The sequence below is a fragment of the Crocodylus porosus genome, unplaced genomic scaffold, assembly GCF_001723895.1.
Source record: "Crocodylus porosus isolate Cpor-Errol unplaced genomic scaffold, CroPor_comp1, whole genome shotgun sequence".
NCBI lineage: Eukaryota > Metazoa > Chordata > Crocodylia > Crocodylidae > Crocodylus > Crocodylus porosus.
Window position 1 is genome coordinate 61869351 of NW_017728950.1, and position 26306 is coordinate 61895656.

At 42.6% G+C, this 26306-nt stretch overlaps 1 protein-coding gene across 1 annotated transcript in view; it reads left to right on the forward strand.

Moving 5' to 3' along the window:
• LOC109323576 (COBW domain-containing protein 1-like) overlaps nucleotides 1–26306 on the forward strand; it is a 45260-nt gene that overhangs the window by 6120 nt on the left and 12834 nt on the right. The window contains exons 4-10 of the mRNA XM_019555220.1: nucleotides 1417–1508; nucleotides 4083–4142; nucleotides 7253–7290; nucleotides 12062–12108; nucleotides 15508–15594; nucleotides 17123–17167; nucleotides 25072–25128. Coding sequence (XP_019410765.1) covers nucleotides 1417–1508; nucleotides 4083–4142; nucleotides 7253–7290; nucleotides 12062–12108; nucleotides 15508–15594; nucleotides 17123–17167; nucleotides 25072–25128 — 426 coding nt within the window. The remainder of the gene's footprint in view (nucleotides 1–1416; nucleotides 1509–4082; nucleotides 4143–7252; nucleotides 7291–12061; nucleotides 12109–15507; nucleotides 15595–17122; nucleotides 17168–25071; nucleotides 25129–26306) is intronic.

Consider the following 26306-nt stretch of genomic DNA (forward strand, 5'->3'; position numbering starts at 1 on the left):
AAAAAAAAAAAAAAAAAAGGCTCTGGGGCACTCTGCTCTGCCCTGTGGGGGCTGTGCTCAGGTTGCTTGCCCCCCACGCCTGCTGAGCTCTGCGGCCCAGCCTTCTCCACCCTGGTCCCAGCATGGGGCTCCAGCTGGGACCTGCGTCCCCTCGGCAGAGCAGCAAGGGCCATGTCCCAGGGCTGAGAAGTGTCCCAGAGACACTGAGAGATGAGGGGAGAACCTGCCCCTGCTTGCCCTGGGCTCCTGGCTGCTCTCTGCACTGGCACTGCTGCAGCTCCAGGCCGGGGAGGATGGGGCTCCACCTGGCTGGGATTGGGGCAGGGCTGGGAGAGAAAGAGCCGGGAAGGCAGGAAGTAGCAGCCCAGAGCTGCTGGGGCTGAGGCTGGGGCAGGAGTGAGCCTATGCAGTGCCAGGGAACAGGAGGGGTCTGCACCACTGATCCCAGCAGGGTGCTCTTGACCCAGCCCAGTGGAGCGGTGGGGGGGTACAGTAGATTCTGGGTTGCCTTTTACTTCAAAAAGTGATCTTCACCTTAAAAAGGTTGGGGTCCACTGATATTGATGAACAGTAGGAGCATGGGGGAGAACTCAGGGCTAGAGTCATAAAGCTAATGGTGGCAGGTGATGTGACCTTTTTTACCTAGCAGAGGTTAGAAAATTTGGGGAAAATCAGGTTGATAATGTTGAATGGCTCAGTCTCTCCTGTTGCCACTGTTCAACTTTCTGTAAACAAAACATTAACTGAAACAGGAACTAGAGCCCAGGTCTACCTTGTCCCATATTAATATCCCTGCTGCTATGTTAGAGACATAGTCTCTCTCTTCATCTCTGTCTCAATATTATGGTATTTTATTCTAAGTGGAAAGTTCCAACAGGAAGGATTGAGGGTGACCCTTTTCAGAACATTGTGTGCCCTCACGAATAGGACACCTGTCTTGAAAGTGGAACGCTCAAGTTAAAATCTACTGTTCCTTGCTTCTGGCTTAATGAGTGCTATTACACTGTTAGTCTGGGAAATCTAACTCAAGGTTTTCTTTGTTTTTCTTGTAAGTGTCCAAAATGTTTAGTTTTTGGAGGAATGGAATGGTGCCAATTGAATTAAATAAATATTGTGGCTTGGCAAGAGAAACTGAACTAAATTCAGTATCCAACTAATTTTTTTCCTATTCTTTTGCTTCAGCTTCCAAACCAGAAATGAGGCTATGAGTTCTGACACCCAGTGTTTTTGTTTCAAGTATTAAGCTACACTATTTTCTAAATCAAAAGATGTGCATATCCATATCTCTCTTAGCAGCTCAGATGCTTAGGGCTAATAAAAGATATCATATTTATCCAAAGAACCTTGTCTGCCTAAGTTTAAGTAGGGTTGGAGTGTTGCTATAATTTAATTCTTTTTTTTTTTTTTTTTTTGCAGAGACAATGGATTGAAGGCTATTGAGAACCTTATGCAAAAGAAAGGAAAGTTTGACTACATACTGTTAGAAACAACTGGTTTAGCAGATCCAGGTAAACTAGTATAACATGTTCATTTGTCATGGGCATGTTTTTATGAACACTCTTTTATTTTGGAACAAGTATGATTTGTTTTTCTAGACTTGCACCTTTTTGCCTACAGAATAGACTGTAATACAGGCTTAGTCAAGTGTTCTGGTGCAAAAGAATCTTGTCCTTTTTCCCATATTAATATTGGCTCTGACAGCTAACAAGAAAAAAGGAATGTAATATTTTGTCAATAAATGAGTATGGATAAAAATAACTGGAAGCAGTATCAGACAGGATGGAGTGAAATATACTGGAATATTCTCAGCTCTGAGTATGGAGGTGCTATTTATATGTAGGCACTTTTCAACTTGTCATTACTCTTATTATGGAGATTGTAGTTGGTGGACTTGGATTTTTTGTTAAAGTGCAATGCATAGTGAAACCAAGCAAATGTATTAATTTGCACACAATTAGGTAGTATAAATAAATTTGTAGTTTCCAGTTGATAGCACAAAGTTAAGTGTTACTGAATTTATAGACGGTGTTTCAAACAGCCTCCATAGATGATTTATTCTTCTAACCCAATGGTAAAAATACAGAATACTCAATAGGTGCTGTTTATGATGATTTACTGTACAAAAATGTTCTGTAGGTGTTGATAGGAATTAAGAAAAAGCGATTTAAAACAATTTGTTCTGACCTCTGTTAATTAAAAACTTGTTGTTGGCCAAGAAAATAAAGGAAGTGCTTATTGGTAATTCAGTTGTTTCCGATTTAGGAGACTGACACCTTCCAGTTCAAAGCTAAATAATTGTCATGGTAAAGTAATTTTCTTTAAAAGAAAGGACATTGATTCAGCCCCAGTTACACACAAATCCTATTTCAGTCAAATTGGAAAACTATTAAGCTTTTTGGAAAAAAAATCAATAGATATCAGGAAACCATTACATCTTGTGGCCTTTGCTATATCTTGCATGAGTAATCACTGTAAACAGCTGACAGGTATTTCAGTGTTGACACAGAGTGATGCTTGGGGGACCACATCTGGACGGCTTTAGACACTGGAATGAGTTCAGTTATCGTTGTTTTTTCCCTATGTGCTTCATTCTCTTAGACAGCCCTGTCACTAACTAGAGCTGTGATGCTTTGAAAAATAAAATACTTTCATTGCTGTCGGTTCTTCCTCTCCTTTTTGTTGTGGCATAGATGCATGTTAAATCAGTTCATGTCCAAACAAATTATGATTTCTTATTTTCAAATATATATATCCTGCAAGCATTCATTTTTTTTCTTTTTACTGAGGCTTTTCAGTAACGAACAGGAATATCATACTCCTATATTTTTCTTCATCAAATGGATGTTTGCTGCAAATACGGCAACTTATTAAACTTCCTTCAATCTTCTTATTTTTCCTGTTTTGGGGATTGCTTTTTAATTGGGGGCAGAATGTATTGTTTCTGAGGCATTTGCAGCACCTAACACCCCAGGATATATAAATACTTTTTATTTAAATATGATGTTTCTTTCCTAGGATCTGAAGTGTTTGCAGGCTGAGGGTCAATTCTTCAATAATTTGTGGAGTCATTTATATCCCTAAAATAAATGGAAAATGATGACACTGATGAATTTTTAATTTGCACCATTTTGCATTGGAGAAGTGTAAATGACTATACCAAATACCACAGTATGGGATAGCTCAGCAACAGCTAATGTTCTTTCATGTACACACACCTCCATTACTATGACACATATGGAAGGTACCATATGCAGTGTAAACTACTGTGGGTATATGATATAAACAGTATAATATTCAGTATTTGTCACTTTAATTAAACATCAGAATTGGAATAAAGGGTTTCATTAAATACTGAACTTAAGAAAAATGATGGTTTATTATCAGCTCAACAAAATACTACCAGTTCAAATGAAAAGTTCTACTTTTCTAGCAAGTAAAAAAAAAAAAAAAAAACAAACCCCCAAAACCCCAAACCATCTTATTTAATAACCATTATAAAGTCAGTTTTTGGAAATGAGTTTACTTCCACCCAGAGCAGTTTTACAAATGGCACTTTGAAAAGATAGCTGACTCTAGCAGTAGGTTAAAAATAATACCACTGTTTAGAAAAAGTTACTAATTGTGACCAGAAATTCTTATCCTGTTAATTTTCATGTTTTGGAACAAAGGGAAAAAAATGGATTCAGCTTTCCTTAAAGTGTTGAAATCCCCAGGGAGTTTTTTACACTCAGGTTTTGTCTGTAATGGAAAACTCTAGCTAACCTTATTTTGTTAAACCAGTTGTCCTGTATGTAATTGGCAAACAGGTACAACCTCCCCAACGTAGACTCACATTACAAGCAAATGTTAATTTTAAGCATTTCTAGATTACCTAGATTTATTTTCAAATTGATTCCATTAATCTGGTGCTGTTTTTAGACAGGATATTTGCCAAGTAAATTAAAACATACCAATAGTGGCAAAAAATTAATATTGATTATTTCAAGAATTGGGAGCCATGGGTGGTGGCAGAAGTATCAGCTGCAAGTAATTGTGCATTATATATACTTTTTGGTACATTGTAAATGCCTTTTTTTTTTTAGGTGCTATAGCCTCCATGTTTTGGGTTGATGCTGAATTAGGTAGTGACATCTACCTGGATGGTAAGAAAATGTATTTTTTGATCATGCTTGTGTTTTTTTTCTTCTTCGCTGTCATGTATTCTGAAACATATCAGCTTCAAAGAAACATTAACAAGTGTCTCTACAAGAGCAACTTCACATGTATGTTATTTTCTCTATGAAATATATTTAAACCTCACAAACATTATTACTGATACAAAACAGCCAATTCTATGGTTGCGTGATTCCTAATTACATTAAACCCACTTTTGATCAAGCGAGCCTTGCGTGAGAGTACAGTACATCATTGCACATAAGAGAATGTAAAACTATGGTCAATGATCTAACTTCTTGCCATTGCAAAATATGGTTGTGCTAATAGCAATCTGCTTTCTTTAGTGCAAATTCATAATAAGACATTTCATAGTTTTGACTACCTAGAGAATTTCTATATAGAATCATAGAAATGTAGGGCTGGAAGGGACCTCTAGAGCAGTGATTGTCAACCAAGGTGCTAAACCACCTTTGGGTGCCTTGAGATACTTTCAGGGGTGCTGCAAAGTGCCATATAATGTTAGCAATGTTAAGTGTGTGACTCGTTTCACAAGATAAACCAGAGATTTCAGCTAGGGTTGAAATTACAACCTGCCTGACATCTGATTCACCAGATACCTACCTGACCTGACCTCTTACATTCTTGTTTTCCCACACCTTTTCTCCCCTCCCCATCCCCCACTTTTCTGCCCTTTGTTCCCCTGATTTCCTACTATTTTCTTCTTCACTGAGGGCCTCTTTCTTATCCTGTATTATTTCCTCTGTAATATTTTCCTTTGGGCTTTATTTTCCCCTGCTTTCTTCCCCCTCTCTCCCCTGCTCTCCCTTTTGTTTCTCCTTTTTACCCATTTATATTTTCACTACGTCCTCTTACACTTTGAACTTCTCTCAGTCCTGTTTTCCTGATCTACTATTTTCCTTTTCACTAACAGCCTCTTTTCTACCTTGTATTCTATCACTGTAATGCTTCCCTTCAGCCTTTTTTTTCCTCCTACCCTGCTGTCTTCCCCTTGCCCCTCCCTCTCTGCTTTACCTTTTGTCTTTCTAATTTCTACCTCTTTACATTTTAACTGACATCCTGCCACACCTTTAGCATCTCTCATTTCTTGGAGTCGCAAAACAGCAGAGACAAAGCGTGACAGCGCCCAAAAGCTTTCCAAGTACTTTTTTCCAACTATTCAGTTGATCTAATAAAAGATATCATATCTACTCAAAGAACATTGCCTGAGATTTCAACTGGGAATCCAGCATATTAAAAACATTCTGACTTGTGATCTTTCCAAGGTCTTTGCAACACATGAACTGCTGTATTCTTTTTCTGTAGTCAAAAAACAAGTGAAAGGTAAGAGCTGGCATTTTCCAAGGGGTGCATTGAGTCAAAGGAGCTTGAGAACCACTGCTCTAGAAATTCTTTCCCCTGCACTGAAGCAAGAGTCACATTCAGCTGGATTGTCCCCAGTAGATCTTTTGAAAAAAAAATCCCAAATGACAGTGATTCCCCAGCATCTCTAGAGAGCATATTCTAAAGTGCTATGTAGAGATACTGGGGAATCTCTGTCATTTGTGATTTTTTTTTTTTTAAGATCTATTGGGGACAGTGTTTTACCAGCTCAACAGTTTAAAAGCTTTTCTTGACACTCAACTAAATTTTCTTTGCTGTGAATTAACAGAAGTACAAGAAGAAATTTGCTTTAAGGAGCACATAGAACAATTGATCACCATTTTGTTTTTACATACAGGAAGACTGTTAACATGTTCCCTTTCTGTCTTCTCTTTTCTTGATTAAATAAACCCAGTTCCTTCAACTTTTCTCATAAGCCATGTTATATAAACCTTTTAACGTTCTTGTTGCTTCCTTCTGGACTCTCAAATTTGTTAAATCTGGATCTATTTCTGTATGCACTCTACCTGCTGCTTATATTGGTTGTTTGTTTTTTACCCCCATTTTTTTTTCTGCCGCTCTTTCATGTGCTTGTTCTGTCATTAAACAGCAATACCATAGTGATTTGGACTTGCTGGCGTTTTTACTTAGTCTCCTAAAGCTTAGGTTATTGGCACAAGTTACTGCAAAGTAAGCTAAGCTGTAAACTTACAGTTTATCATCTACTCAGCAATCAGGTGTACACTTTTACTCCAAATTACCTTGCAGGGTCAAAAATACATACATGGGCTACTGCAAAGTAGCTGCCATGATGTAAATTCACACTCTGAGATACCCTTACTGTAATGTTAAGTGTCTCAAGAGTTTTCTGTTATTGTATACAGTGAGTTGTAGTTGGTGGTTCATTTTGTTTAAATTTTTACTGCTCTTCTACCCACTTGTACTGTTAACCTCTCTGAAATAATTTTTGTTCTGCCTGCACAACAGCCTGTCCTCTCCGTAACTGGTCAATACTCTGTAGAGATTATCAGAGTAGAGAATAAGTTGTCTGCTCTGTTAACAGGCTCCCTGAGGAATCCTACTTCAAATTCAAGGCTCTGGGGCACTTTCAGTGTGGCCCAGGTTACATTTGGGACCACCTAATCTTGTCTTAGTGTGACCCCCTATGCCATATGTGTTTTACTGTGGTGACCACTTTTGCTTGAAGCTCAGTTGTGGGCAGGAGCCAGCTCTCTTGACAAGTAGCTATGCATCTGGAACTTGTTCCCAAAAGTTACCAAGACCTCAGTTCCTGCAGACTGTATGTAGAACCTGCTGTTTTGATCTGGATTTTTTTCTATAACAACATTACAATCCTGCCTCCTCTTCCCCTTCCCCTCCTGCAGTTCAGACTATGCTGACTTGGAACAGCTGTGCCTGCTTTATGTGCATACTTCAGTTTTGGTATACACTAGGTACCAGAATGATAAGTATTAAATAAGACCCTGTGTGTATGAAACAAGCATGATATTATCAGCCAGATGGAGGGATGATGTGGAAAATAATGTGCAACTGAGAATGGGAGTAGAGTAGAAATTATGTTACCTTAATACTGAGGCTGCATTGCTATTGTGCAAGAAGCTAACGTACACTAGCAGTTTTCAGTTTACTTAGCAATTTTCAATTTATTTCTTGATCAGTATTTTTCAGTCCAGTCATTTTTACATACTCTTTCCAGGTATCGTATCTGTTGTTGATGCTAAGTATGGATTGCAGGTAAGATGCTGATATTATTTTAAGACATTTTAAACCATAACAGCAAAAGTGATAGAAATGATGTTTTCATGCATATTTTATTTTGGAGATTAATCTTTTTTGGTCATCTTGATATGAGTGACAATATGCTGCAATAGCTGTGGTTTGTTATAAAACTCAATTTGATCAATTAAAAAATGCTTTCTTATGTCTTACTGCTTTACTGTCCATATAAACAATAAAATTATGATACACAGCAGTTCCTCAGCTATTGTCTGAAATTTTTTATTGAGACCTGAACAAGGCAGTTGGTGCTTGCTCCTCTCAGTTTCCATTTATTAATACAAGGACCTAAGCTTTTAATTTCATGTAAGAACTTGAATACCTATAAAAGCAGTGTGAAAAGCCAAAACATTGGCTTCTGCTGTTGATCAGTGTTGTTTAAAAGAAGAGGAATAGGAGCTGACCTTAGGGACTGGAGCAGGCAATTACCAGTGGGATTTAAACTGCAAGTAGAAGAGGAATATCTAGGGTAATCAGAAGAAGGGAACCATTGTGCTACAGAGAAAGAAGAGCCAGGTGGTTGGACATCACAGTTGGGTCAAAGGAAGCCCACGGGATAGGAACTGGAGGTGTGGCCAACAGATGTGGAAGGAAAAGAACAGGTAAGGTCAAAAAGGGAGGTGAAGTGAAAAACATTAATTCATTTGAAAACTGGATCAAAGACAGCTAAAGTCTGTGCTTTGAGAGGTAACTGACTGCTAGGAAATACTGCATGATTCTGAGCTTGAAAGAGAAGTGATGCACATAGTCAGACATGAGATCAGGCTTCCCCACAAGAATTTCTCTAAAGATATGTTCATCACTGAAAATGGTTGAGTACTCTGATTTAGTATCTCAACATTTTTTCTAGTTTTACACTTACTGTTCTCTACAGACTGAAATGTGGGGTTAAAAATAGAAATCTTAGGAGAACTTGCATTTTTCTGTTGATATCCTTGTTTTCTCTGTATTCTGTACGGTTCAGCATCCACACTTTTTTATGACTTTCAAAGCGTATTTGAGGGAAACAGGTATGAAACATGTAGGTAAAATAATGGCGAAAGTAAGCTAGGTGAAATTGTATTAGTAATGAAGTTTACCAAACTTCATTGAAGTGTTTGGGAAATTTTCCCCTTCCCCCACAAGTGCATTCTTCTTATAGCACTGGAAAGAGAAGAAATGTAGAGAATTGAAATCAAAATGGTAAAATGGGCAAATGACAAGGGTACTAAAATATTTAACCATGTATATAAGGGATTGTTTAAACATGCAATTTGATACCAATTCTGATTTTGGGATAACTAAACTAGGAAGAATGCGGTGGGAGAAAGTTTTTCTGACATCAGATGCATTTTATTTAATGGAGTTAAAAGAAAGTTATGAATAAAAATCTATATTATCTCTGATTCTGAGGGAGAAGTAAATGCTTGAGTGATATAAATTACTGGAATAATTTGACATTGCATTCTGTTTTGATAAGGCACAGAGTAGTCTGTTATCCTTAGGAAGACATGGTATATTCAAAAAATATTCAATTTGGGTAGTAACCTAATAGTATTTTACACTTTCACAAGGCCTCATAATGCCATTATGGGACAAGCAGTATTAGTTTCTCTTATCACTAAAGAAAGTAAGAGAAAGTGAATGACTTGGCCAAAGCTGTACAATAAATAATGGAGTAAATGTCCAGAGTTTTTAATTCCAGGCTGATGTGCCCCAGTGTCTTGAGGATGTTTCATTACTTGTAAAATATGTTATATAGGCTATTGTCCCAAGGACAAACAGAAGAGAAAACCCCAAAGACCCAGGGGGGAGCCCCGGGGTCAGGAACCCAGAGAAAGAAATGAAAATAACACAAGAAAATAAAAACTGCTTACCTGCAGCAGGACCCGCAGCGGAGCTAGAGGAGGGACCTGTGCGGCGTGTCAGCTGCGCCTTTATAAAGTTACGGCCGGCAGATGATGTCAGCCGCAGAAGCCGGCTGGCAGGGATTAAAAGGGGCTGCCAGTAGAGGAGCAGGGTAATCGATGCTGGTAGGAACACCAGCAGGAGCGATCGCCCCAGAGGCCCTGCAGGGGTGACAGGAGCCAGAAGCTGATTCCCCTGGTGGGGAAGAACGCTGCAGAGCACACAGCAGGCCAGAGACTGTTGGCTGCCGCAGAGAAAGATTGGAGCTGAGGGTGGCTCCTCTGGACTGGAAGCCCGGAAAAGAGAACCAAGAGACGCAGATAGATGCTGGTGTCCATTGTGATGACTGAGGGGCTACTGAGGCTGGCGTAATTTACGGCTTTACACCAGGTGGGACCGTTGAGGGCACCAGGGAAGCCGAAGAGGTACGCCAGGTGGGAGATGGGAGGCAAGGGCAGTGGGAGAGGCTGCGAATAACAGCCCTCGGTGGCGTGCTGTGGTTATGGCGAGGGATGGGAGGACAGATGCCTGTGGGAGGATCGCCGATGGCTGTAAGAAGCCCTGGGTGGGACAGCAAGAGAGTGGAACGGGGGCAGAACTTACAGTAATACCAACTGCCAAATGGGTCTTAAACAGAGCTTAGGGTCCATATGTGTCATTTGCAGCCAAGCCAAGAAAAAGGCTTGGGAGTGGTGACTTAGGAGTCCCTCAAATTGCATTTTTAGCTGTGGTTGGTTTAGATCTTGTGTTTCCCACTTTTGGAGGGGTTGTAGAACAGAGCAGACATCCCAAGTATTACCAAGTCGCTGGAAAAGTGGCTTGCTTTTGGAGAAAGTGGCAGACTCGTAGTCCAGGCAGTGGAACACAAGCGGCCCTCTATGGAAGCAGGACAGACCACATCGGCCACAAAAGGGGAGCCAGGGGTTCAGTGGCCGGGAGCCTGGCCAGGAATATAACTGTGACCCGTCAAGGCTGGGTATAAGGGCAAGGTAGAGGGGAGGGGGAGCCTCACAGAAGAACCTGATAGCCGCCTCATCGTCGAGGGAACCCGGATAGACAGACACCAGCCACTGAAGCAAGATCCGAAGTCGTGGCAGCTGAGATTGAGGGAAGACTACTCTGGAAAGAGACATCCCCTCTACGTAACAGCAGGGATGGACGGACGAATACCACTGAACATCCGGGCCCGAGTGGCACATGACCGGATGTTCGAGGCCAGACGGGCACAGCTATCAAAAGAAAACAAAAGAACAATAGTGACAATTTCTGCATTGGTTTATACTTTGGTGCATACTGTTTTAATTATATCATTGCCCTGTGAAATTGTTTATAAAACATTCACCAAACCCAGAAATTAGATTTGTTGACTACAGTGCAGCCAACAGCAAAAATGTTTTGAAATAATAAATATGTAGTGAATTTTGAACGTTTCCTAGTCCAATGAAACCTCCTACATTATTAATCAATAAACCTGCCCAAAGCTGACATGCTGTTAGGGTAATAGGAACTTTAGATTTTTTTCAGTTGTACACAGGATAAATAACTTTTGCTTTGTACAAAGAATTTGCTAACTTGTCCAATTCCTCTCGTTTCAAAGCTTGACCTCAGCAGCAGGTTGTGATTCAAAGAATTCTGAAGGCAATACAAGTAATGACACTGGGGTAATAGGCAGCAATTTAAGGATGTCATGCTTCAAAGACCCAACCCATCACAAGTAAGGCTGAGCAATAGTACCCTGTGGCCAGCCAGCCAAATTGAAACTGAAGTAGTAATTGATATCATGGGCTATCACTGTAATGGGACTGTCACCCAACGATCTGAAATATTCATTTTTTAATCATGGGCAAACAATTGGACAACTTAAAATGACAGTTCTCCACTCTCAGGACCTGACACCCAGGCCACTGACATTGTTCTTTTCAGAGCAACAAATCTGACAGCCTTTAATGCAATAGAATCAATAAGTGGCGAGTTACAGAGAAAAGGTCAAAGGAGAGGTTTCTTTCTAGTCCTCCTGTTATCGCACAAACCATTTAAATAATTCAGTCAGAAAACAGTTTTGACTGAAAAAGGCAGGAAAATAAATAGACTGACATTATACAATGAATTTTTTTTTCTGAGATCCAACTAGTGTTAAACTTCTACGAAACCTATTTTGGAATGAGAGTGTCCTATTTTGTACATTGACATGCTTGCCATGGAAATGAATTTCATCTTAAATTGGCAATATTTTAAAATCAAATAATTTTTTAAATAGTGTACTTGATTATAGAATCAGTGGCTCATCTGTGAGAAAACAGGGTAAATACAATCCTGTGTAATATCACAGGTTCATCAAGTGTTGACTCTTGTGTCCCCTAATAATTTCAGTAGTCTAAAAACAAATGTTAAAAGCCTTAGTGAGAAATGACAGCCTACAAATGTAACCATTGGCAAGAGACATGGATGTCAGTTGTCACAAAATAGGCAAACTTTGATAAATAAGCCAGGGGGGAAAAGGTATCTGCATATGCATGATTACCTGAACCAAACCTAAAAGAATAACTGCTATACCTTTTTGGTTACATAGCATAAATGAAAACTGGCAATAGCGTAGCACACTAGAACAATTCCAGTTTACTTGAAAATAAAAAAGGGACAAATGGTAGAGAAGCAATTACATTTTCCATAAAGAATGAATTTATATATTTCGGCTTCTTTACTGTCACTTTTATATTAAAATATAGGTGTTGTCCTCTTCTGTTTCTTATTTTAAAAGATATCTAAAATCATGTTTGTGTAAGCATGAAGCTCTGTTACTAAACTACTTTTGATGTAGTAATTATGTTCAATCTTTTTTCAGAGTTTGAAGGAGGAGAAGCCTGATGGCCTCATCAATGAAGCAGCTAGGTACAAGGATATTTGTGTACAAATGGTAACTCTTAGCATTCATGGAGGTTGAAAGTCATTTCAGAATAGCCTCTGCAAGATCTCTTATACAGTTCTTTGTCAGTTGAGGGGACACTTAGAAAATAAGTAACTTCATGCACTACCCTCTGTTCACTTCCACTTCTAGCATTTGGATTTTATGCTTTTTTTTAAAACTTTTTTTATTAAATAAAATGTAAGAAAAGAAGAGTGATACTTTGAGAGACTTAAGTGGTTCTTAGATCTAGTAGTTTGGAATCCATATCCTCAAAAATCTAAATTGACTAAGTCTTCCTCTACAGTGGGTGGTATATTGCTTTAGAACAGGACTGTCTACCTGGTGGCCCATGGGCCATGTTAATCCCTCACAGGCCACACATATGGTCCATGGGTTTCAACCTAGCCACTGCCTCACCTTGGCTCCTGCTGCTCCATTAACCAAAGTCTCTAGACTTTTTTCCCCCCATCTTTCCCCCCACCACAGGTTTCTACTTCCTGCCCATGCTTCTGGGAGCAGGTGCTGGGAGGGCGGTGTACTTGTGGTGGCGGTGGGGGGAACAGCTAGGTTGCCCATATAGCAAGTAAACAGTTGAGTTACTTGTGCTGTATGCATGGCCAAGAGGGAGACAACACTACTCATGGTTGTGGCAGAGCACCTTTGGGGATGCTTGGCACTTGAGGGCTCTCACTGCTCTGATGGTAGCCTGCTTTGACAGAACAGCAGGGGGAACTTCCACCCCCCCCTCCAGGAGCTATTCTAAGGGGGAGATGTGTGGCAGAGCTGGTGGTGTCTGCCACTTTAAGAGCCTGAAGAGTCAGCTGGTAGGTACAGCCGAGCTCTGATGAGCAACCATTTTAAGATCCAGGCCAGTAGAGCTGTAGGCAGCCCTCTGCTGTCTGGCACCAAAGAAACAACATCTCCTTGTGGAGCTGCTGCTCCGATAGCACTAGGAGGTAAGGGCAAGGGCATATGGGGATGGTTAGAAGGCTCTTGGTACTGGGCATGACCTAAAACTGTACCCTGCCAGAGATGGGTGGCCTGGTGGGGCTCTTTGTGGCAGAACAACCCCCCAGAAATGCCAGGGCAGTTACCACCCTAAACCCCAACCCCTGCCTTCGGGTGGCTCATTTAACATCAGCTGGGCCTCTCCAGGAGGCTGTCGCTGGCTGGGGACCAGCCAGCCTCTCCTCTTGTACACACGCTACGAGTGTCCGTATCCCACCCCACACCCAGGTAGTTGGGGGCCAGGCATGGCTGTGGCCACCTGGCCCCATGTGGGGTACAATACCCAGGAGAATAGAGAGTGGGGCCAGGCATAGCTGCAACCACCTGAGCCTATGTGGGGTGCAAGGCTCTAGAGAGTGGTGCTAGGCACGGCTGCGGCCACCTGAGCCCATGTGGGGTGCAAGACTCTGGGGAGAGCAGTGGGCCAGACACTGGTGAGTGGCACCTGAGCCTGCAGGATATGTTTGATCCCAGGCCTCAGTGTAGGGGTGGAGTATGTGCCTCGGTGGAGGTGTAGAGCGGGGTGCATTGGGGCGCCCAACGGCCCACGCTAGAGCAGCAGTTGAGAGGCCTGGAGAGCCTAGCAAAGGGCATGGAGCCCAGTGAAGAGGCAAGGAGCCCAGAGGCTAATAGCCCTGAGTGTGTGTGGGGGGGACAGGGAGCCCAATGAGAGTGAGGGGCTTGGTGCCTAATGAGAGAGCCCAGAGTTAGGGGCTGGATATGGTTACAACATGTGAATGCCAAGAGGGGCGAGTAGTGAGGCCCTGTGAACAGGGGTCCTGAGAGGAGGCCCTGTGAGGAAAGGGCATGAAGTGGGCCCCGGTGGGCAGGGGGCTCAAAGGTAGGCCCTGCTTACATGAGGGCCAGGTTAGGTCCAGGTAATGTTTGGGCGCCTGAGGCCACAGGTGGGTCAGAGGCTGGTTGGGTGGGGTGGCTGAGGAAGTGCTGCGGGTAAACGTTGGGGCGAGTCAGGAGCCCCTAATTCAGAGCAGCTGGGTGAGTGACCCAGTGAGGGACTGGAGGCGGAGTCACTCCAGTGTTCTGCTAACCGCCCAGCGCTCACTCAGATGAGGGTCATGAGAGAGGCCCCAGAGGCCACGCACTTGCTGGCCAGGGAGTGCAGGGAAACAAGCCTCAGGACCCTCCGGGCAAAGGCAGGGTGAGTGTGGCCCCAGGAAAAGGAGGGGCGATATGAAAATGGCCCCACAAAGGGGTTGTGTGAGAGAGACCGTGTGAGAGGCGGTGGAGTGAGAGAGGCCTCAGTGAGAGGGAGGCAGTATAAATGTGGTCCATAACAGGGCAGAAACTGAGAGGCCTAACACTGGGATGAATTGAGCCTGGCCTCAGGCCGAAGCAGAGTTCAGCCATTAAGAACATCTGCGAGGCTTGGGATGCAGTATAGGGGTGGTTGGAGCTGCATACATAGGCCCAGGAGAACAGGGCATGCGAAGAGCAGCCTCCTGCCTAATTAAGATCTTAATTTTTGAACAGCAAGGCATGGCAGGCAAGAAAGGTGAGTCTCGTGCCCAGAGGCAGGTGGGAGACTAGCACTGTGGCTAGTCAGAGAGTTCCCACTTTGCCACAACGATGCATGCATGGGCCAGGGGAGAGAGGGGGCCTGTAGCTGGCCTGTATGGATGGTGGTATGGATGGTGGCTGGGGGAAGCTGGGCTATGTATGTGGTCAGTGGAGATGCAGGAGCTGGGCTGTACATGGGAGTGGAGATGAGGGGAGCAACTGCCTGCATGCCAAAGACAGGGAGCTTTGCAGGGGTGGTGCTATGGTTTGCAGGCCATGTGATGTGTGGTCCCCCACTATCCAGAAGTTGGACAGTCCATCTTTAAAATACTTCGTTAATGTTGCATTTTGCTTCTAATGTGCTGCTGTAATGTTATAACTGGTATATTCAGGCTACTGATATTGTAAATGTCATGTCATCTTGACCTGCTTTTTGCAAGCTTGGATAACGGTTAAAATGTTGATGAGCAAACAACATTCATCATACTGCTAGTGACCTTAAGAAAAAAACTAATGCATTCAGAATGTATAAAAAGTGAGATGCATAATGAAAAAAGCTTTGTTCTTAACCCCATATTTTAATAATTTATGTGTTTGTCCTGATGAAATAAATTCAAGAAGTTGAAAAAACTCTCTTTTTTTACCAGTGGAAGACTTTGTAACCTCATTAGCAATAGAGTATATTACAGAAAGTGATGTGATTTTTATTACTTGCTCTCCTAATTTAATGAAGACTTTGCTGAGGTCACATTACTTGGTCATATTTTGATGTCATGGGACAAATGGTGACTTTACATTGTAGAAAACAAATGTGTACATTTGCACCTTCTTTTCCTATTTTTGTCCTCCATGTTTAGGCAGGTTGCACTGGCCGATCTTATAATCATCAATAAAACAGATTTGGTTTCACAAGAAGAACTGAATAAAATAAGAACAGCTGTCAGGTATGGAATTGATAGCATGAATAAGTTATACCAGCTAACAGTTTTTGCTTAAATGTTGACTGCTTGCTGCTTTTGTATGGCACTAGAATCAGAGGTTGTATGATTACCTTGACACACAAATTATTAGCTTATGAGAGAGAGATCCCTTTCAAAAATGTTTCAGTGCATTCATATACTCCTGCTAAGTTTGCTTTTTCATTTGAAATAAGCCAGGTTTGCTACTGTTATCTAGTAACTTTGTAGCCCTCTCAGTCTTTCACTCTTCATATTTTTTTGGTATAACTGATTAAGTATATCCACACAAATATTGTAAAAGTGACTGGTAGATCTATTTATAGCCGAGTAGAGTAGTAAGATGATATGGACAGGGTCTTCAATAATTACTGGTCTTAAGGAGATGAACAAATAAACTGGACCAGTTATAAATTAAGTGTATGAGAAATAATGTCCTCTAATGCCACCACAATCCACTAAGCTTGAAAAACATTTCACAATTTTAACAAAATGTTCCCAATAAAAAAATATGTCTGAGGGAGAAATCTTACCTGAACTGGGGAGGAACAACCAGCACCATACCTACAGGTTGGGGAACTCCCCTCTTGTAAGCACGGAGGCGGAAAAGGATCTTGGAGTCATCATTGACTCCAAGATGAACATGGCCCAGCAGCGTGGGGATGCAGTTAGGAAGGCCAGCCGCACCTTGGCATGCATCCACAGATGCATCTCGAGCAGGTCCAGAGAGGTGATCCTCCCCCTCTATGTGGCACTGGTCAGGCCGCAGTTGGAGTACTGTGTCCAGTTCTGGGTGCCACTCTTCAAGAGGGATGTGGACAGCATGGAGAGGGTCCAGAGGAGGGCCACTCGCATGATCAGGGGACAGCAGGGCAGGCCCTATGAGGAGAGGCTATGGGACCTGAACCTGTTCAGCCTCCAAAAGAGAAGGCTGAGGGGGGATCTAGTGGCCTGTTACAAACTAGTCAGGGGGGATCAGCAGGCACTGGGGGAGTCCCTGTTCCCCCGAGCACTGCCAGGAGTGACCAGGAATAAGGGTCACAAGCTGGCAGAGGGTAGGTTTAGGTTAGACATCAGGAGGCACTACTTCACAGTCAGGGCGGCTAGGATCTGGAACCAACTTCCAAGAGAAGTGGTGGAGGCTCCTACCCTGGGGGTGTTTAAGAGGAGGCTAGATGAACACCTTGCTGGGGTCGTTTGACCCCAGTACTCTTTCCTGCCATGGCAGGGTGTCGGACTAGATGATCTACTCAGGTCCCTTCCAACCCTAGAAACTATGAAACATACTGTTGTCTGTAACAACTTTGTTTTCATGGCTAGTGAACCTTTTCTTATACCTTCCTGATAAGCTTGGAAGGCAATCAGAATGTCTGTTGGGACTGCTGTTAGGTAGCACAAGTTAATAACATACCTGGGATTTTTGCTACGGTCTTGATCCCCATTTCCATTACTAGTTTCTTAAATCATGGTAGTCAATGTTATTTACCTCTAACTTCCTTTTTATGCTTTATTTCAGGTCAATAAATGGACTTGTCAAAATTTTAGAAACTCAAAGGTCCAGGTAATGTTTAGTATTCTTAGTAATAATAGTAGTAATTATTGCTAGTGATTAACTCACTGAATTGGTAATTCAAGTATTTATTAATAACAATTAGTAAAACATTACTGTTATTAATAAGTTAACTTGCCTTGAAAATGCCAGTTCAGGCTGCAACAGCCATTCTGTCCAGAAATAATACTTTGCCCTAGACCACAACATTCTGTGCTGGCTCACCACTGAATACTTTATCCTGTTTTTCAGAGCTTTCCACGGAAGATTTTTTTTATAGGACTACCTGTGTGATAACTTGCATTTGACCTAATATAATTTTGTTCTAGAGAGGAATAATGAAATTGTTGTCCAACAGGAAGAGAAATATGAGTGGGAGAGGCAGTACCTTCACAGGAAAAACTGATAACTTCCCAGCCCTCAGATTAAATACAAACATGCATCTTTGTCCATGCTCTCCCACTTGAACCAGTATTTTAAAATGTTATGGTGTATTCAATAGTAATTAAAAAAAAATCTGAAGTTTGCTTCTTACTAGCAGGGAAGATAGGGTATGTTCACTGTTCTTGCTCACAGAGGCTCAGATAGGACAGTGGTGTGTGTCAGTATAAGCACCTTGGTAGAAAGACTTATTTTATTCAGTAACAACATGCGGACTTCTGTTAAAGTAACTTGAGGATAGTAGGGTGTCTGATTTTTATCTGAAGGTCAGCATTTGGATGCTCTACATTTCCAAAAATGTTAATCTTGTTAACATGTCCTATTGATTCAATTTATTTGAAATTCTCTTTGCAATCTGCTCCTTGCTGGAAGTTTTATGCCCTGCTGTTAAAGAATTGCCCTATGAAAAGTCTTCTCTCCAGTGACTGTCATGTTAGTTTATACGGATTATTCTCATGTTGTTTTTTTGGTTACTTAGTTCAAGTAGGAAGGTAAAATGTGTTTAAGTAGCTTCTGCAGCTTCACACTCTTTGTTAAGCTTTACGTTTTGCTGAAGAATACTTGGAACAAGAAAAAACAGGACTACAGAGGGGCCTTTTTCATAAACTCACTTATTCTGCTGTGTTTCACATTGCTCATTTATTACTTTTCTAGTCATCTTAAGTAAATCACTTCTGTTAAGTCAGCATGTGTCTTTTTATTTAAAAAAAGTTAATATCTTCAGTAGGCTTATTAAGGACTAGTATTTCCAAAAGTTCTTTGTATGTGGTAACTCTTACTGCAACACTGGGAACAGCCAGATGCCGAGTACTTAAGAAAACGGGGCCGCTTCATTCATTGTCCTAAGTAGAGCTGAACTCTTCTGAAAACTTTACCCTCTGTAAGAAAGCTGAGTGCTTTGAAAATCTGGTCTTTAACATGACTCTTGATCATCATCATTGTTACTGCTGTTGTTGTTGTTATGCAACTTTAAAAACCCAAACCAGTGGCTTGTGCAGTATTTTTCAGTTTTCTGCCACAAAAATATAAATTCTGTTAACTATGACTTTGTGCTAAGCTCTCAAACACACTGTGCTGCTTTGGGAAGGCTGCCTTCCAAACCAGAAGTAGTATGCTTATCTGTGAGAATTCGTTGGTGATTCTAAGTCATGTTTAATAACTTACTACCCTCTTTGTTTATACAGTATTTTATATATAAAGCTAAATCTGATATATTACTTGAAAAAGACCTAAATTTTGATTTATTTTTTTTTGTGGTTTTGTTCTTATTTAATTTCACTAGTCCTGACGTTTTTGTAGTGCAGGTGTTGGCAACCTCTGGCATGCATGCTGAGCATGGCGCACAAGACCATTTGCTCAGCGCTGCATGGCCAGCACTAGCTCTGGGTAGCTGCTGCCAGCGACAGAGCCTGGGCTGCTCCCAGCAGGGCTTGCAGCATCCCAGCTGGCTGCTGGGAGCAGCCTGGGCTCCGGAGCCCCAGCATCAGCTCTGTACCAGTGCATGTAAGCGCGCCTCAGAGTGGGCAGTGGGGGAGGGTCCTGAGGCAGCACAACCCTGGTCTCTCCCCTGCTCCCAGCACGGAGCTGGTGACTGGGCTCTGGAGCCTAGCGCAGCTGTTTGTACTAGCCTGGGCTCTGGGCAGCTGCAGCAAGCAGTGGGCAGGCTGCAAAATGCTGTGCTGGGCTCCACAGCTCCAGCATCAGCTCCGTGCTGGCAGTGACTGTCTGCGCACTTCAGAGTGGACGATGGGGCAGTGCAGCGGGGTCAAGGGGCAGGGGCTTTGGGTGGAGGGCACAGGCAGAAGGGCTGGGGGACAGGGGCTTTGGCTGGGGAGCAAGAGGCACAAGCAAGGGATCCTGGCATATACACCCTGCCCTCATTTTGTTTTTCTGGCACCTTACAAGGTAGGCATTGTGGCGTTTTTCGGCACTCCAGCCAAAAATTTTTGCCTATCCCTGTTGTAGTGGAACGAATTCTAAATCCAGTGTATGCATCCTAAATGCAAGTTGTAAGAGCAAAAAACATTAAAAATCAGCCCTTCTCTGTGTTCTAGCAGAAGAGATGCCGTCTGCCAGCAGTACTACAGCCTCTTTCTCATTCCACAAATTTATCCACAAAGGAGGAAACATAAATTGGGACATAGTATTATTAGCCCTTGGAATATTGGTATTTTTTCTGTTGCTTCATGTGATGGGTGTATAACTTTTTGTCTTCCTAACTTCTGTCTAATTCAGAATTACAAGGGGATCTGAGAGAGGCAGTAAGATTGAGTAGGTCTTGGAAGAACTTAAATGAGAATGTTTACTTCTGAATAGCGATACAGAAGAGTCAAAATGATAAAACGGGTCGACTCAATCTAATAGGTCCCTTCCAACCCTAGCATCTATGAAACTTTGAAAATTATTTAAAATAATGATATGGAGAAGGTGCATCAGGAAGTTGTATTTTTCTTTCTCACAACCTAAGAGCAGGAACCAGTCAATGAAACTAGAAAGAGTGGCAAATTCAGAACTAATAAAAATAAATTATTCACACAGAGAAGTGAAATGACTTTCTCCAGGAAGTGGTTGAATGTCTGAGGCCAAGAATTTAATAAAATTCACAAAAAAGGTTTGAATTTTGGAAGGTATATTAAATGTCACACTTGAGGTTTTAAATCAGTGTCTATCTGTAAAGGATTAGGAGGCAATCTCCTGGAAGGCAGATTATTTTACATATGCTTTCTGCAGAGTTCTTGTTCTTTCTTTTACAATATCTGATGCCAGCTTCTTTTGGACTTGACCCAGAATTGACAACTCTTATGTTGCTAGTTTATATTGTCTTATACATTCTGTTCCATAATTCTACTTTCCAAGAGTGGAAATTATTAAAAAATTAACTCGTTAATGGAGTAAAATGATCTTGCTATCAATGAACCAGACAGCATAATTTCCTTATATAGGGAATCTTCTATCCACTGCTAGTCAATGTTATATGAGAGATAGCAGCCTTTAAAATCCGCCTGAATGTTCCTGTGACCCAGGTATGAGTTTTTGGAGCACTGCTGAGAACAGACAGTTCAGACGCAGCTTGTTGTAAACTTTAGGAGAGGTTTATTTATGCTGTGCATTGTACATTAAAAACCTTTCATCTCAGAAACAGCTTTATTTAATGTTCACGCTTATCAGCAAGTTTATAAAGTGCTAGCTGAGGCCTGTAGGATATATTTTTTAAATCATATCCTCTTTGATTAAAAAAAAATCCATATTTTAGGCTATATAGAATAATTAAATAAGCAGTTCTGTAAAGCCATCCATTTCTCACAAGTTTTAAAACTTGAATAGTACTAAAATTGAGTTTGAGTTTGTATTGCTAAATTCTGAAAAGCTAGGTTTGTGTGTATTACAACTCGCAATTCTAATATTAAAATTGACCAACATTTTCCATTACAACATACTGTTTTCAGTGGTCCAGAATTTCAGTGCATACTATAGGACAGTGAGGTGCCATAGCACCCTGGCCTGCCTTGAGATTCTTTCAGGGGTGTCATGCAATGTCAGCAGTGTTAGATGTACAAATAATTTGCAAGGTAAACCCAGGGTTTTCAAACAGGAATCTGTAATATTAAAAACATTCTGACCTGTGGTGGTCTTTCTGAGTTCTTTGCAAGAAAAGAATTTCTCGTGTATTTTTCCGTATTGAAAAAAAGCGTGAAAACTAAGAGCTAGCATTTTCCAAGGGGTGCCTTGAGTTGATCAGGGAGTGCCTCCAATTTTGAAAAGCTTGAGAACCACTGCCATAGGGTGTATGTGTATGCATGTTGTGCAGGTTTGTAGGAACATTTCCGGAGAAATGGTTCTGCTATTTATTAAAACAAAGTTACAGGGGAAAAGCATTGTTTTGCCTCTATAGAATTTTTAAACTGTTTTTGTTTAAAAGCTGTCCTAGAACCTTATGTTCAAGGATTTCAGAATTGGTAGAAAGATTGCCTTAGTGTTTGAGGTTTCCCTTTCACTGTCCTTGTCTAAATTTGGGTAGGTTTTTCACAAGTATGAACCTGTTAAAGTGGCATTTCATATTTGCTAACTAGGAACTTGTTTGTTAATCAGAATCTTAAGAGTCTATATTTGCTGAGTGTGCTGTAGTCTGCAAGTTGATGAGCTAAGCAGGATTGTAGCAGGAGCCCAGCTGAACCCTGTACTTCCTGGGACAGTGGCTGCTGGCATGGTCTATGGTTGGCAGATCCCCGGCCAGGCTCACAAGGAAACGGGGATGTTGAACAGGCATGCAGTAGGTATTCCCCAAGCTCTGCACCCATGTTGGGGCATGGATTGGAACCCCAGCCTCACGTGGGCTTGGGCTGCAGCCAAGAGAGAACAGCTGCTGGTGCACAGAGCACTGCCTGGAGCCCAGAGGCGGCAGCTGCAAATGATAATGAGCCCCTCAGCAGCCAGGCACTTGGGGATGAACAAAGGGCCAGATTGGTTCACACTGGCCTGGAAACCCCTATGAAAGCACACACCAGCAATAGGACATGGGGAATGCACAGTCAGATTAGGGCTTTCATCGTGTTTGCCCCACGGAGGCAGGGGACCAGGAACCCGGGACTGTGCACATCTGAGCTCTCCAGACTGATGCCAGAGGACTGTGCTGCTGAGAGAAGCCAGGTATCTCTAGAGGCTAGGTCAGGGTTTGCGATGCCTCTGGTCCCACATTACTCCAGGGGTTTGCCTGGGACAGGCAAGCCTGTACAGATTTAGCAGGTACAGGGCCACCCTTGCCAGACTGAGATGAGATGACTGAAGCACCCATAGGGCCAGAGAAGGGCCTAGGGCATGGTCATTTGAGTTGGTATTTAGTTTATTTGCTTCTTTACATGGGCCAAGCCCAGGTGATCCCAGAACTTGCAGCAGACTTCAGCAATCACAGCCAAATGCACCAACTTCAGACAACCCAGCTGCTTCCACCTGCGCCTGAGCTGGAAGACGGTCACTCAGGCTGGCCAAAAGTGTGTACCTAGCACCAATGAGAACCCTGAGTGGAAGGGGTGGGGTGTAGGAGAGGAGGAGCCACACAGAAGACCTTGACATCAACCCATGATAACATTGGCATATTCTCTCTAAGCCGGTACTACCTACTTAGATCTCTTTTCAACTACATCAAGTAATGTCAGGTGAGATTTAAGAGTGAGAGCGCAAAACCTCATTCCAGTGCGTCCATTTGGCCTGGGTCCCTTCTACAAAGATTTACCTGCAGTTGCTATTCTAGCTCCCTGTAGGGGTTACCATAGTGCTTGGATACCTGAGACTCTGAGAGTCTAGAAAATGGGCTCGAGGGTTAAGGGACTTGCCTAAAGCCAGGCCAAGTTTTCTGTGAAAGATGATGGCATGGAGAGGAGAGCAAAAAGAATTCTGACTGTTAGACTATACTTGTCTTGAACCTAGAGTAGAGCCCAACAATCGTGAATTTCAGAATTCTTCAGCTGTGCGGAAAGAGCTGTGAAACCTACTGGTAAAATGTGTCTTTTGTTTTCATTATACTGTGTGAAGTACATGAACGTGGACAACTTACTACAGCTATCTGCTATTCTGTATGGCTCTGCGTTGGGATGCTCAATCTCCAGCTCACAGGCCAGATCCAGCCTGTGTTCCCATGTTATCCAGGTTGCAAGGCTGCACACGGGTCCAGAAATTTGGCAGTGGGTAACCAGTGTCAGTGTCACCTTTCCCCTGCTGCCAAGTCTCTGGACCCATGGAGAACACTGGGCCCTGCACACTGGATTCAGTGCCTGAATCCAGCATGCAGGGCTGGGCATAGGCAGCACCAAGGCCCCATGGCTCAAACCTGGTGTGGAGGGTTGGGAGGGGGTGGCACTAGGCCCTTGGAGCCCAATCCCAGCACACAGCAGGGTGGGAGGGGATGGGCTTGATCTGGCCCATAGACAGACCCTGCACCACTCATCTGGCTCAGGGGGCCAAAAGGTTGAATGCTGCTGTTCTGCATGATAAGAGTTCTGATTTTTCAGCTCTGGTATGTTTCTGCTTTAACTGAACTTGATAATCCATATACAAAAAATCAAGTTAACATTAAATTGAGAAATAATACACCTAGAAATCTATATTTGGAACAAACCTCAAGAATCTATCCTCCTATTTTCAGATGAGATCAAATATATCTAGACAATGAATATTCTACCTTGTTTTAAAGCAGGGGCAGGGAATTATTTCAAGTGAAGGGCCGCTTACTGAGTTTTGGCAAGCCATCAAGGGCTGCATGACAGGCAACCAGGGGCAGATTAACATTTATTTTCTAAATTTCTGAGGGGTCCCGCAGGCCAGACAGAATAGTTTGGTGGGCCACATCTGGCCCATGGGCCGCATTTTGCCCGCCCCTGTTTTAAAGCCTCCAGTTACAAGTATTCCACACCCCAGTGAAACTTGTTTTAGTTCTTCACTATCCTTAGGCCCCTGCAAGATGTTCACTTTAAGATGTGATGGGCTCTAATCCTTGATCCGAACAGTTATGTGTCCTGCCATGTTATATGTACATGTCAGGATGCCCGATATTTAGAATCGGGGATTAGATCCCAATCGCACCTTACTTGCTGGTGCAGGGGGAGCCTGGGCTCTGTTTGAAGCAGCAAGATTAAGCCAGTCAGCTGACTGCCATGGGGAACCTGGCATTGGGCCACGGCAGCCAGGCTCCTTGTGCGTTGGGAACTATAAAACTATATATGCTGCCCAGTGTGAGGTTTTATAGCTGCCTGTACATGGAAAGCTGGGCATTTGGGCTGGAGCCCAGTACTGGGTTTCTTATATACTAGGACTTGTCATTTGAACTGTCCAGCTGACAGGTGCCAGCCATATGGGGTGCTGTTGCGTCCCAGGGAGCTTGGCATTGGGCTTCTGCAGCCCAGTGTCCAGCTAACAGGTCCTGCAAATGTTCAGTTGATGGTGAAATACAAATGAGCCACAAACTTTGGCTCATTTAATGCATTATCATCCCTTAAATTGAATGGCATGTGTGGCTGGACTATCATTTCAGTTGATTAACCTGTGATTAACCTGTTAATCACATCTTAAATGGAGCGTGTTCAGGGTCTCATAGCTGAAAAGTTGATTCGGCCCCCTTTTCTCTGTGTGTGTGTGTGTGTGTGTGTGTGTGTGTTCAGGGTCTCATAGCTGAAAAGTTGATTCGGCCCCCTTCTCTCTGTGTGTGTGTGTGTATTATGAAGCAGTTTTTAATTTATAATATAACATGCTATTTTTTCTAAAGGAAAGTATTATTTAGAAACATAATGGTTAAATACGGTTGTGTTATAGCAATAGTATGCTTTAAAAGATAGCTTTATTGAATACCTGTTGTTATGGAGAAGGCATTCAGAGTAACATTGTCTCTGTCAAGCATCACAGCCTGGTATTGTGACTCAACTCTGAATTGTTTACAAATAAAATATTTAAACAAAAATAACCTTTATATGTCTTCTTTCATTCAGAGTTGATCTCTCTGATGTCTTAGATGTACATGCTTTTGACAGCTTATCTGGGATAAGGTACGGTATAATTTTACAGCTTTATTGTATTGATTATTTAAGTAGTAATTGCATGGATATGCATGAAATTAGAAGTAATTCTTCTGATGCATGTTTTAGGTACTCTGTATGTTAATTTAAGTTATGTTCAACTGATATTTCTACAGCAGCAGGGTTGAGGTAGTATTGGAATCTTATCTGGGAAGTGTAACTAGCTCTGGATTGCCTTAGTTTCTAACGTTTTGAAGCATTTTTCCTTCTTTGTTGTAATATTCTTGAAAAAATAATTTGTGCAGTGTAGTAGCCTCGGGGTTCTTCCTCAGTGTCTGATGCCCCTTGATAGTCAGACTCTCCTTCTGCGCATTCTAGCCTCCCTCATCTCTGTCTCTTTCATAGTTTCATAGTTTGTAGGGTTGGAAGGGACCTGAGCAGATCAAGAAGTCCAACCACCTGCCATGGCAGGAAAGAGTACTGGGGTCAAATGACCCCAGCAAAGTGATTGTCTAGCCTTGACTTAAAGACCACCAAGGTAGGAGCCAGCACCACTTCACTTGGAAGTTGGTTCCAGTTTCTAGCCGCCCTGACAGTGAAGTGGCGCCTCCTGATGTCTAATCTGAATTTACCCTCTGCCAGCTTGTGACCGTTATTTCTAGTCACTCCTGGTAGTGCTCGTGGGAACAGGAACTCCCCCAATGCCTGCTGGTCCCCTCTGAGTATTTTGTAACAGGCCACTAGATCCCCCCTCAGCCTTCTCTTCTGGAGGCTGAACAGGTTCAGGTCCTGCAGCCTCTCCTCGTAGGGCCTGCCCTGCTGTCCACTGATCATGCGAGTGGCCCTCCTCTGGACCCTCTCCATGCTGTCCACATCCCTCTTGAAGTGCAGCGCCCAGAACTGGATGCAGTACTCTAGCCGTGGCCTGACCAGTGTCACATAGAGTGGGAGGATCACCTGCTGGAGATGCATCTGTGGATGCATGACAAGGTGCAGTTGGCCTTCCTGACTGCATCCCCACGTTCGTCTTGGCATTAGTGATGACTCCAAGATCCTTTTCTGCCTCTGTACTGACGAGAAGGGAGTTCCCCAACCGGTAGGTATGGTGCTGGTTCTTCTTCCCCAGGTGCATCACCTTGCACTTCTCAGTGTTGAATCCCATCCTATTCTCATCCGCCCACCCCTGTAACCTGTCTAGGTCCGATTGT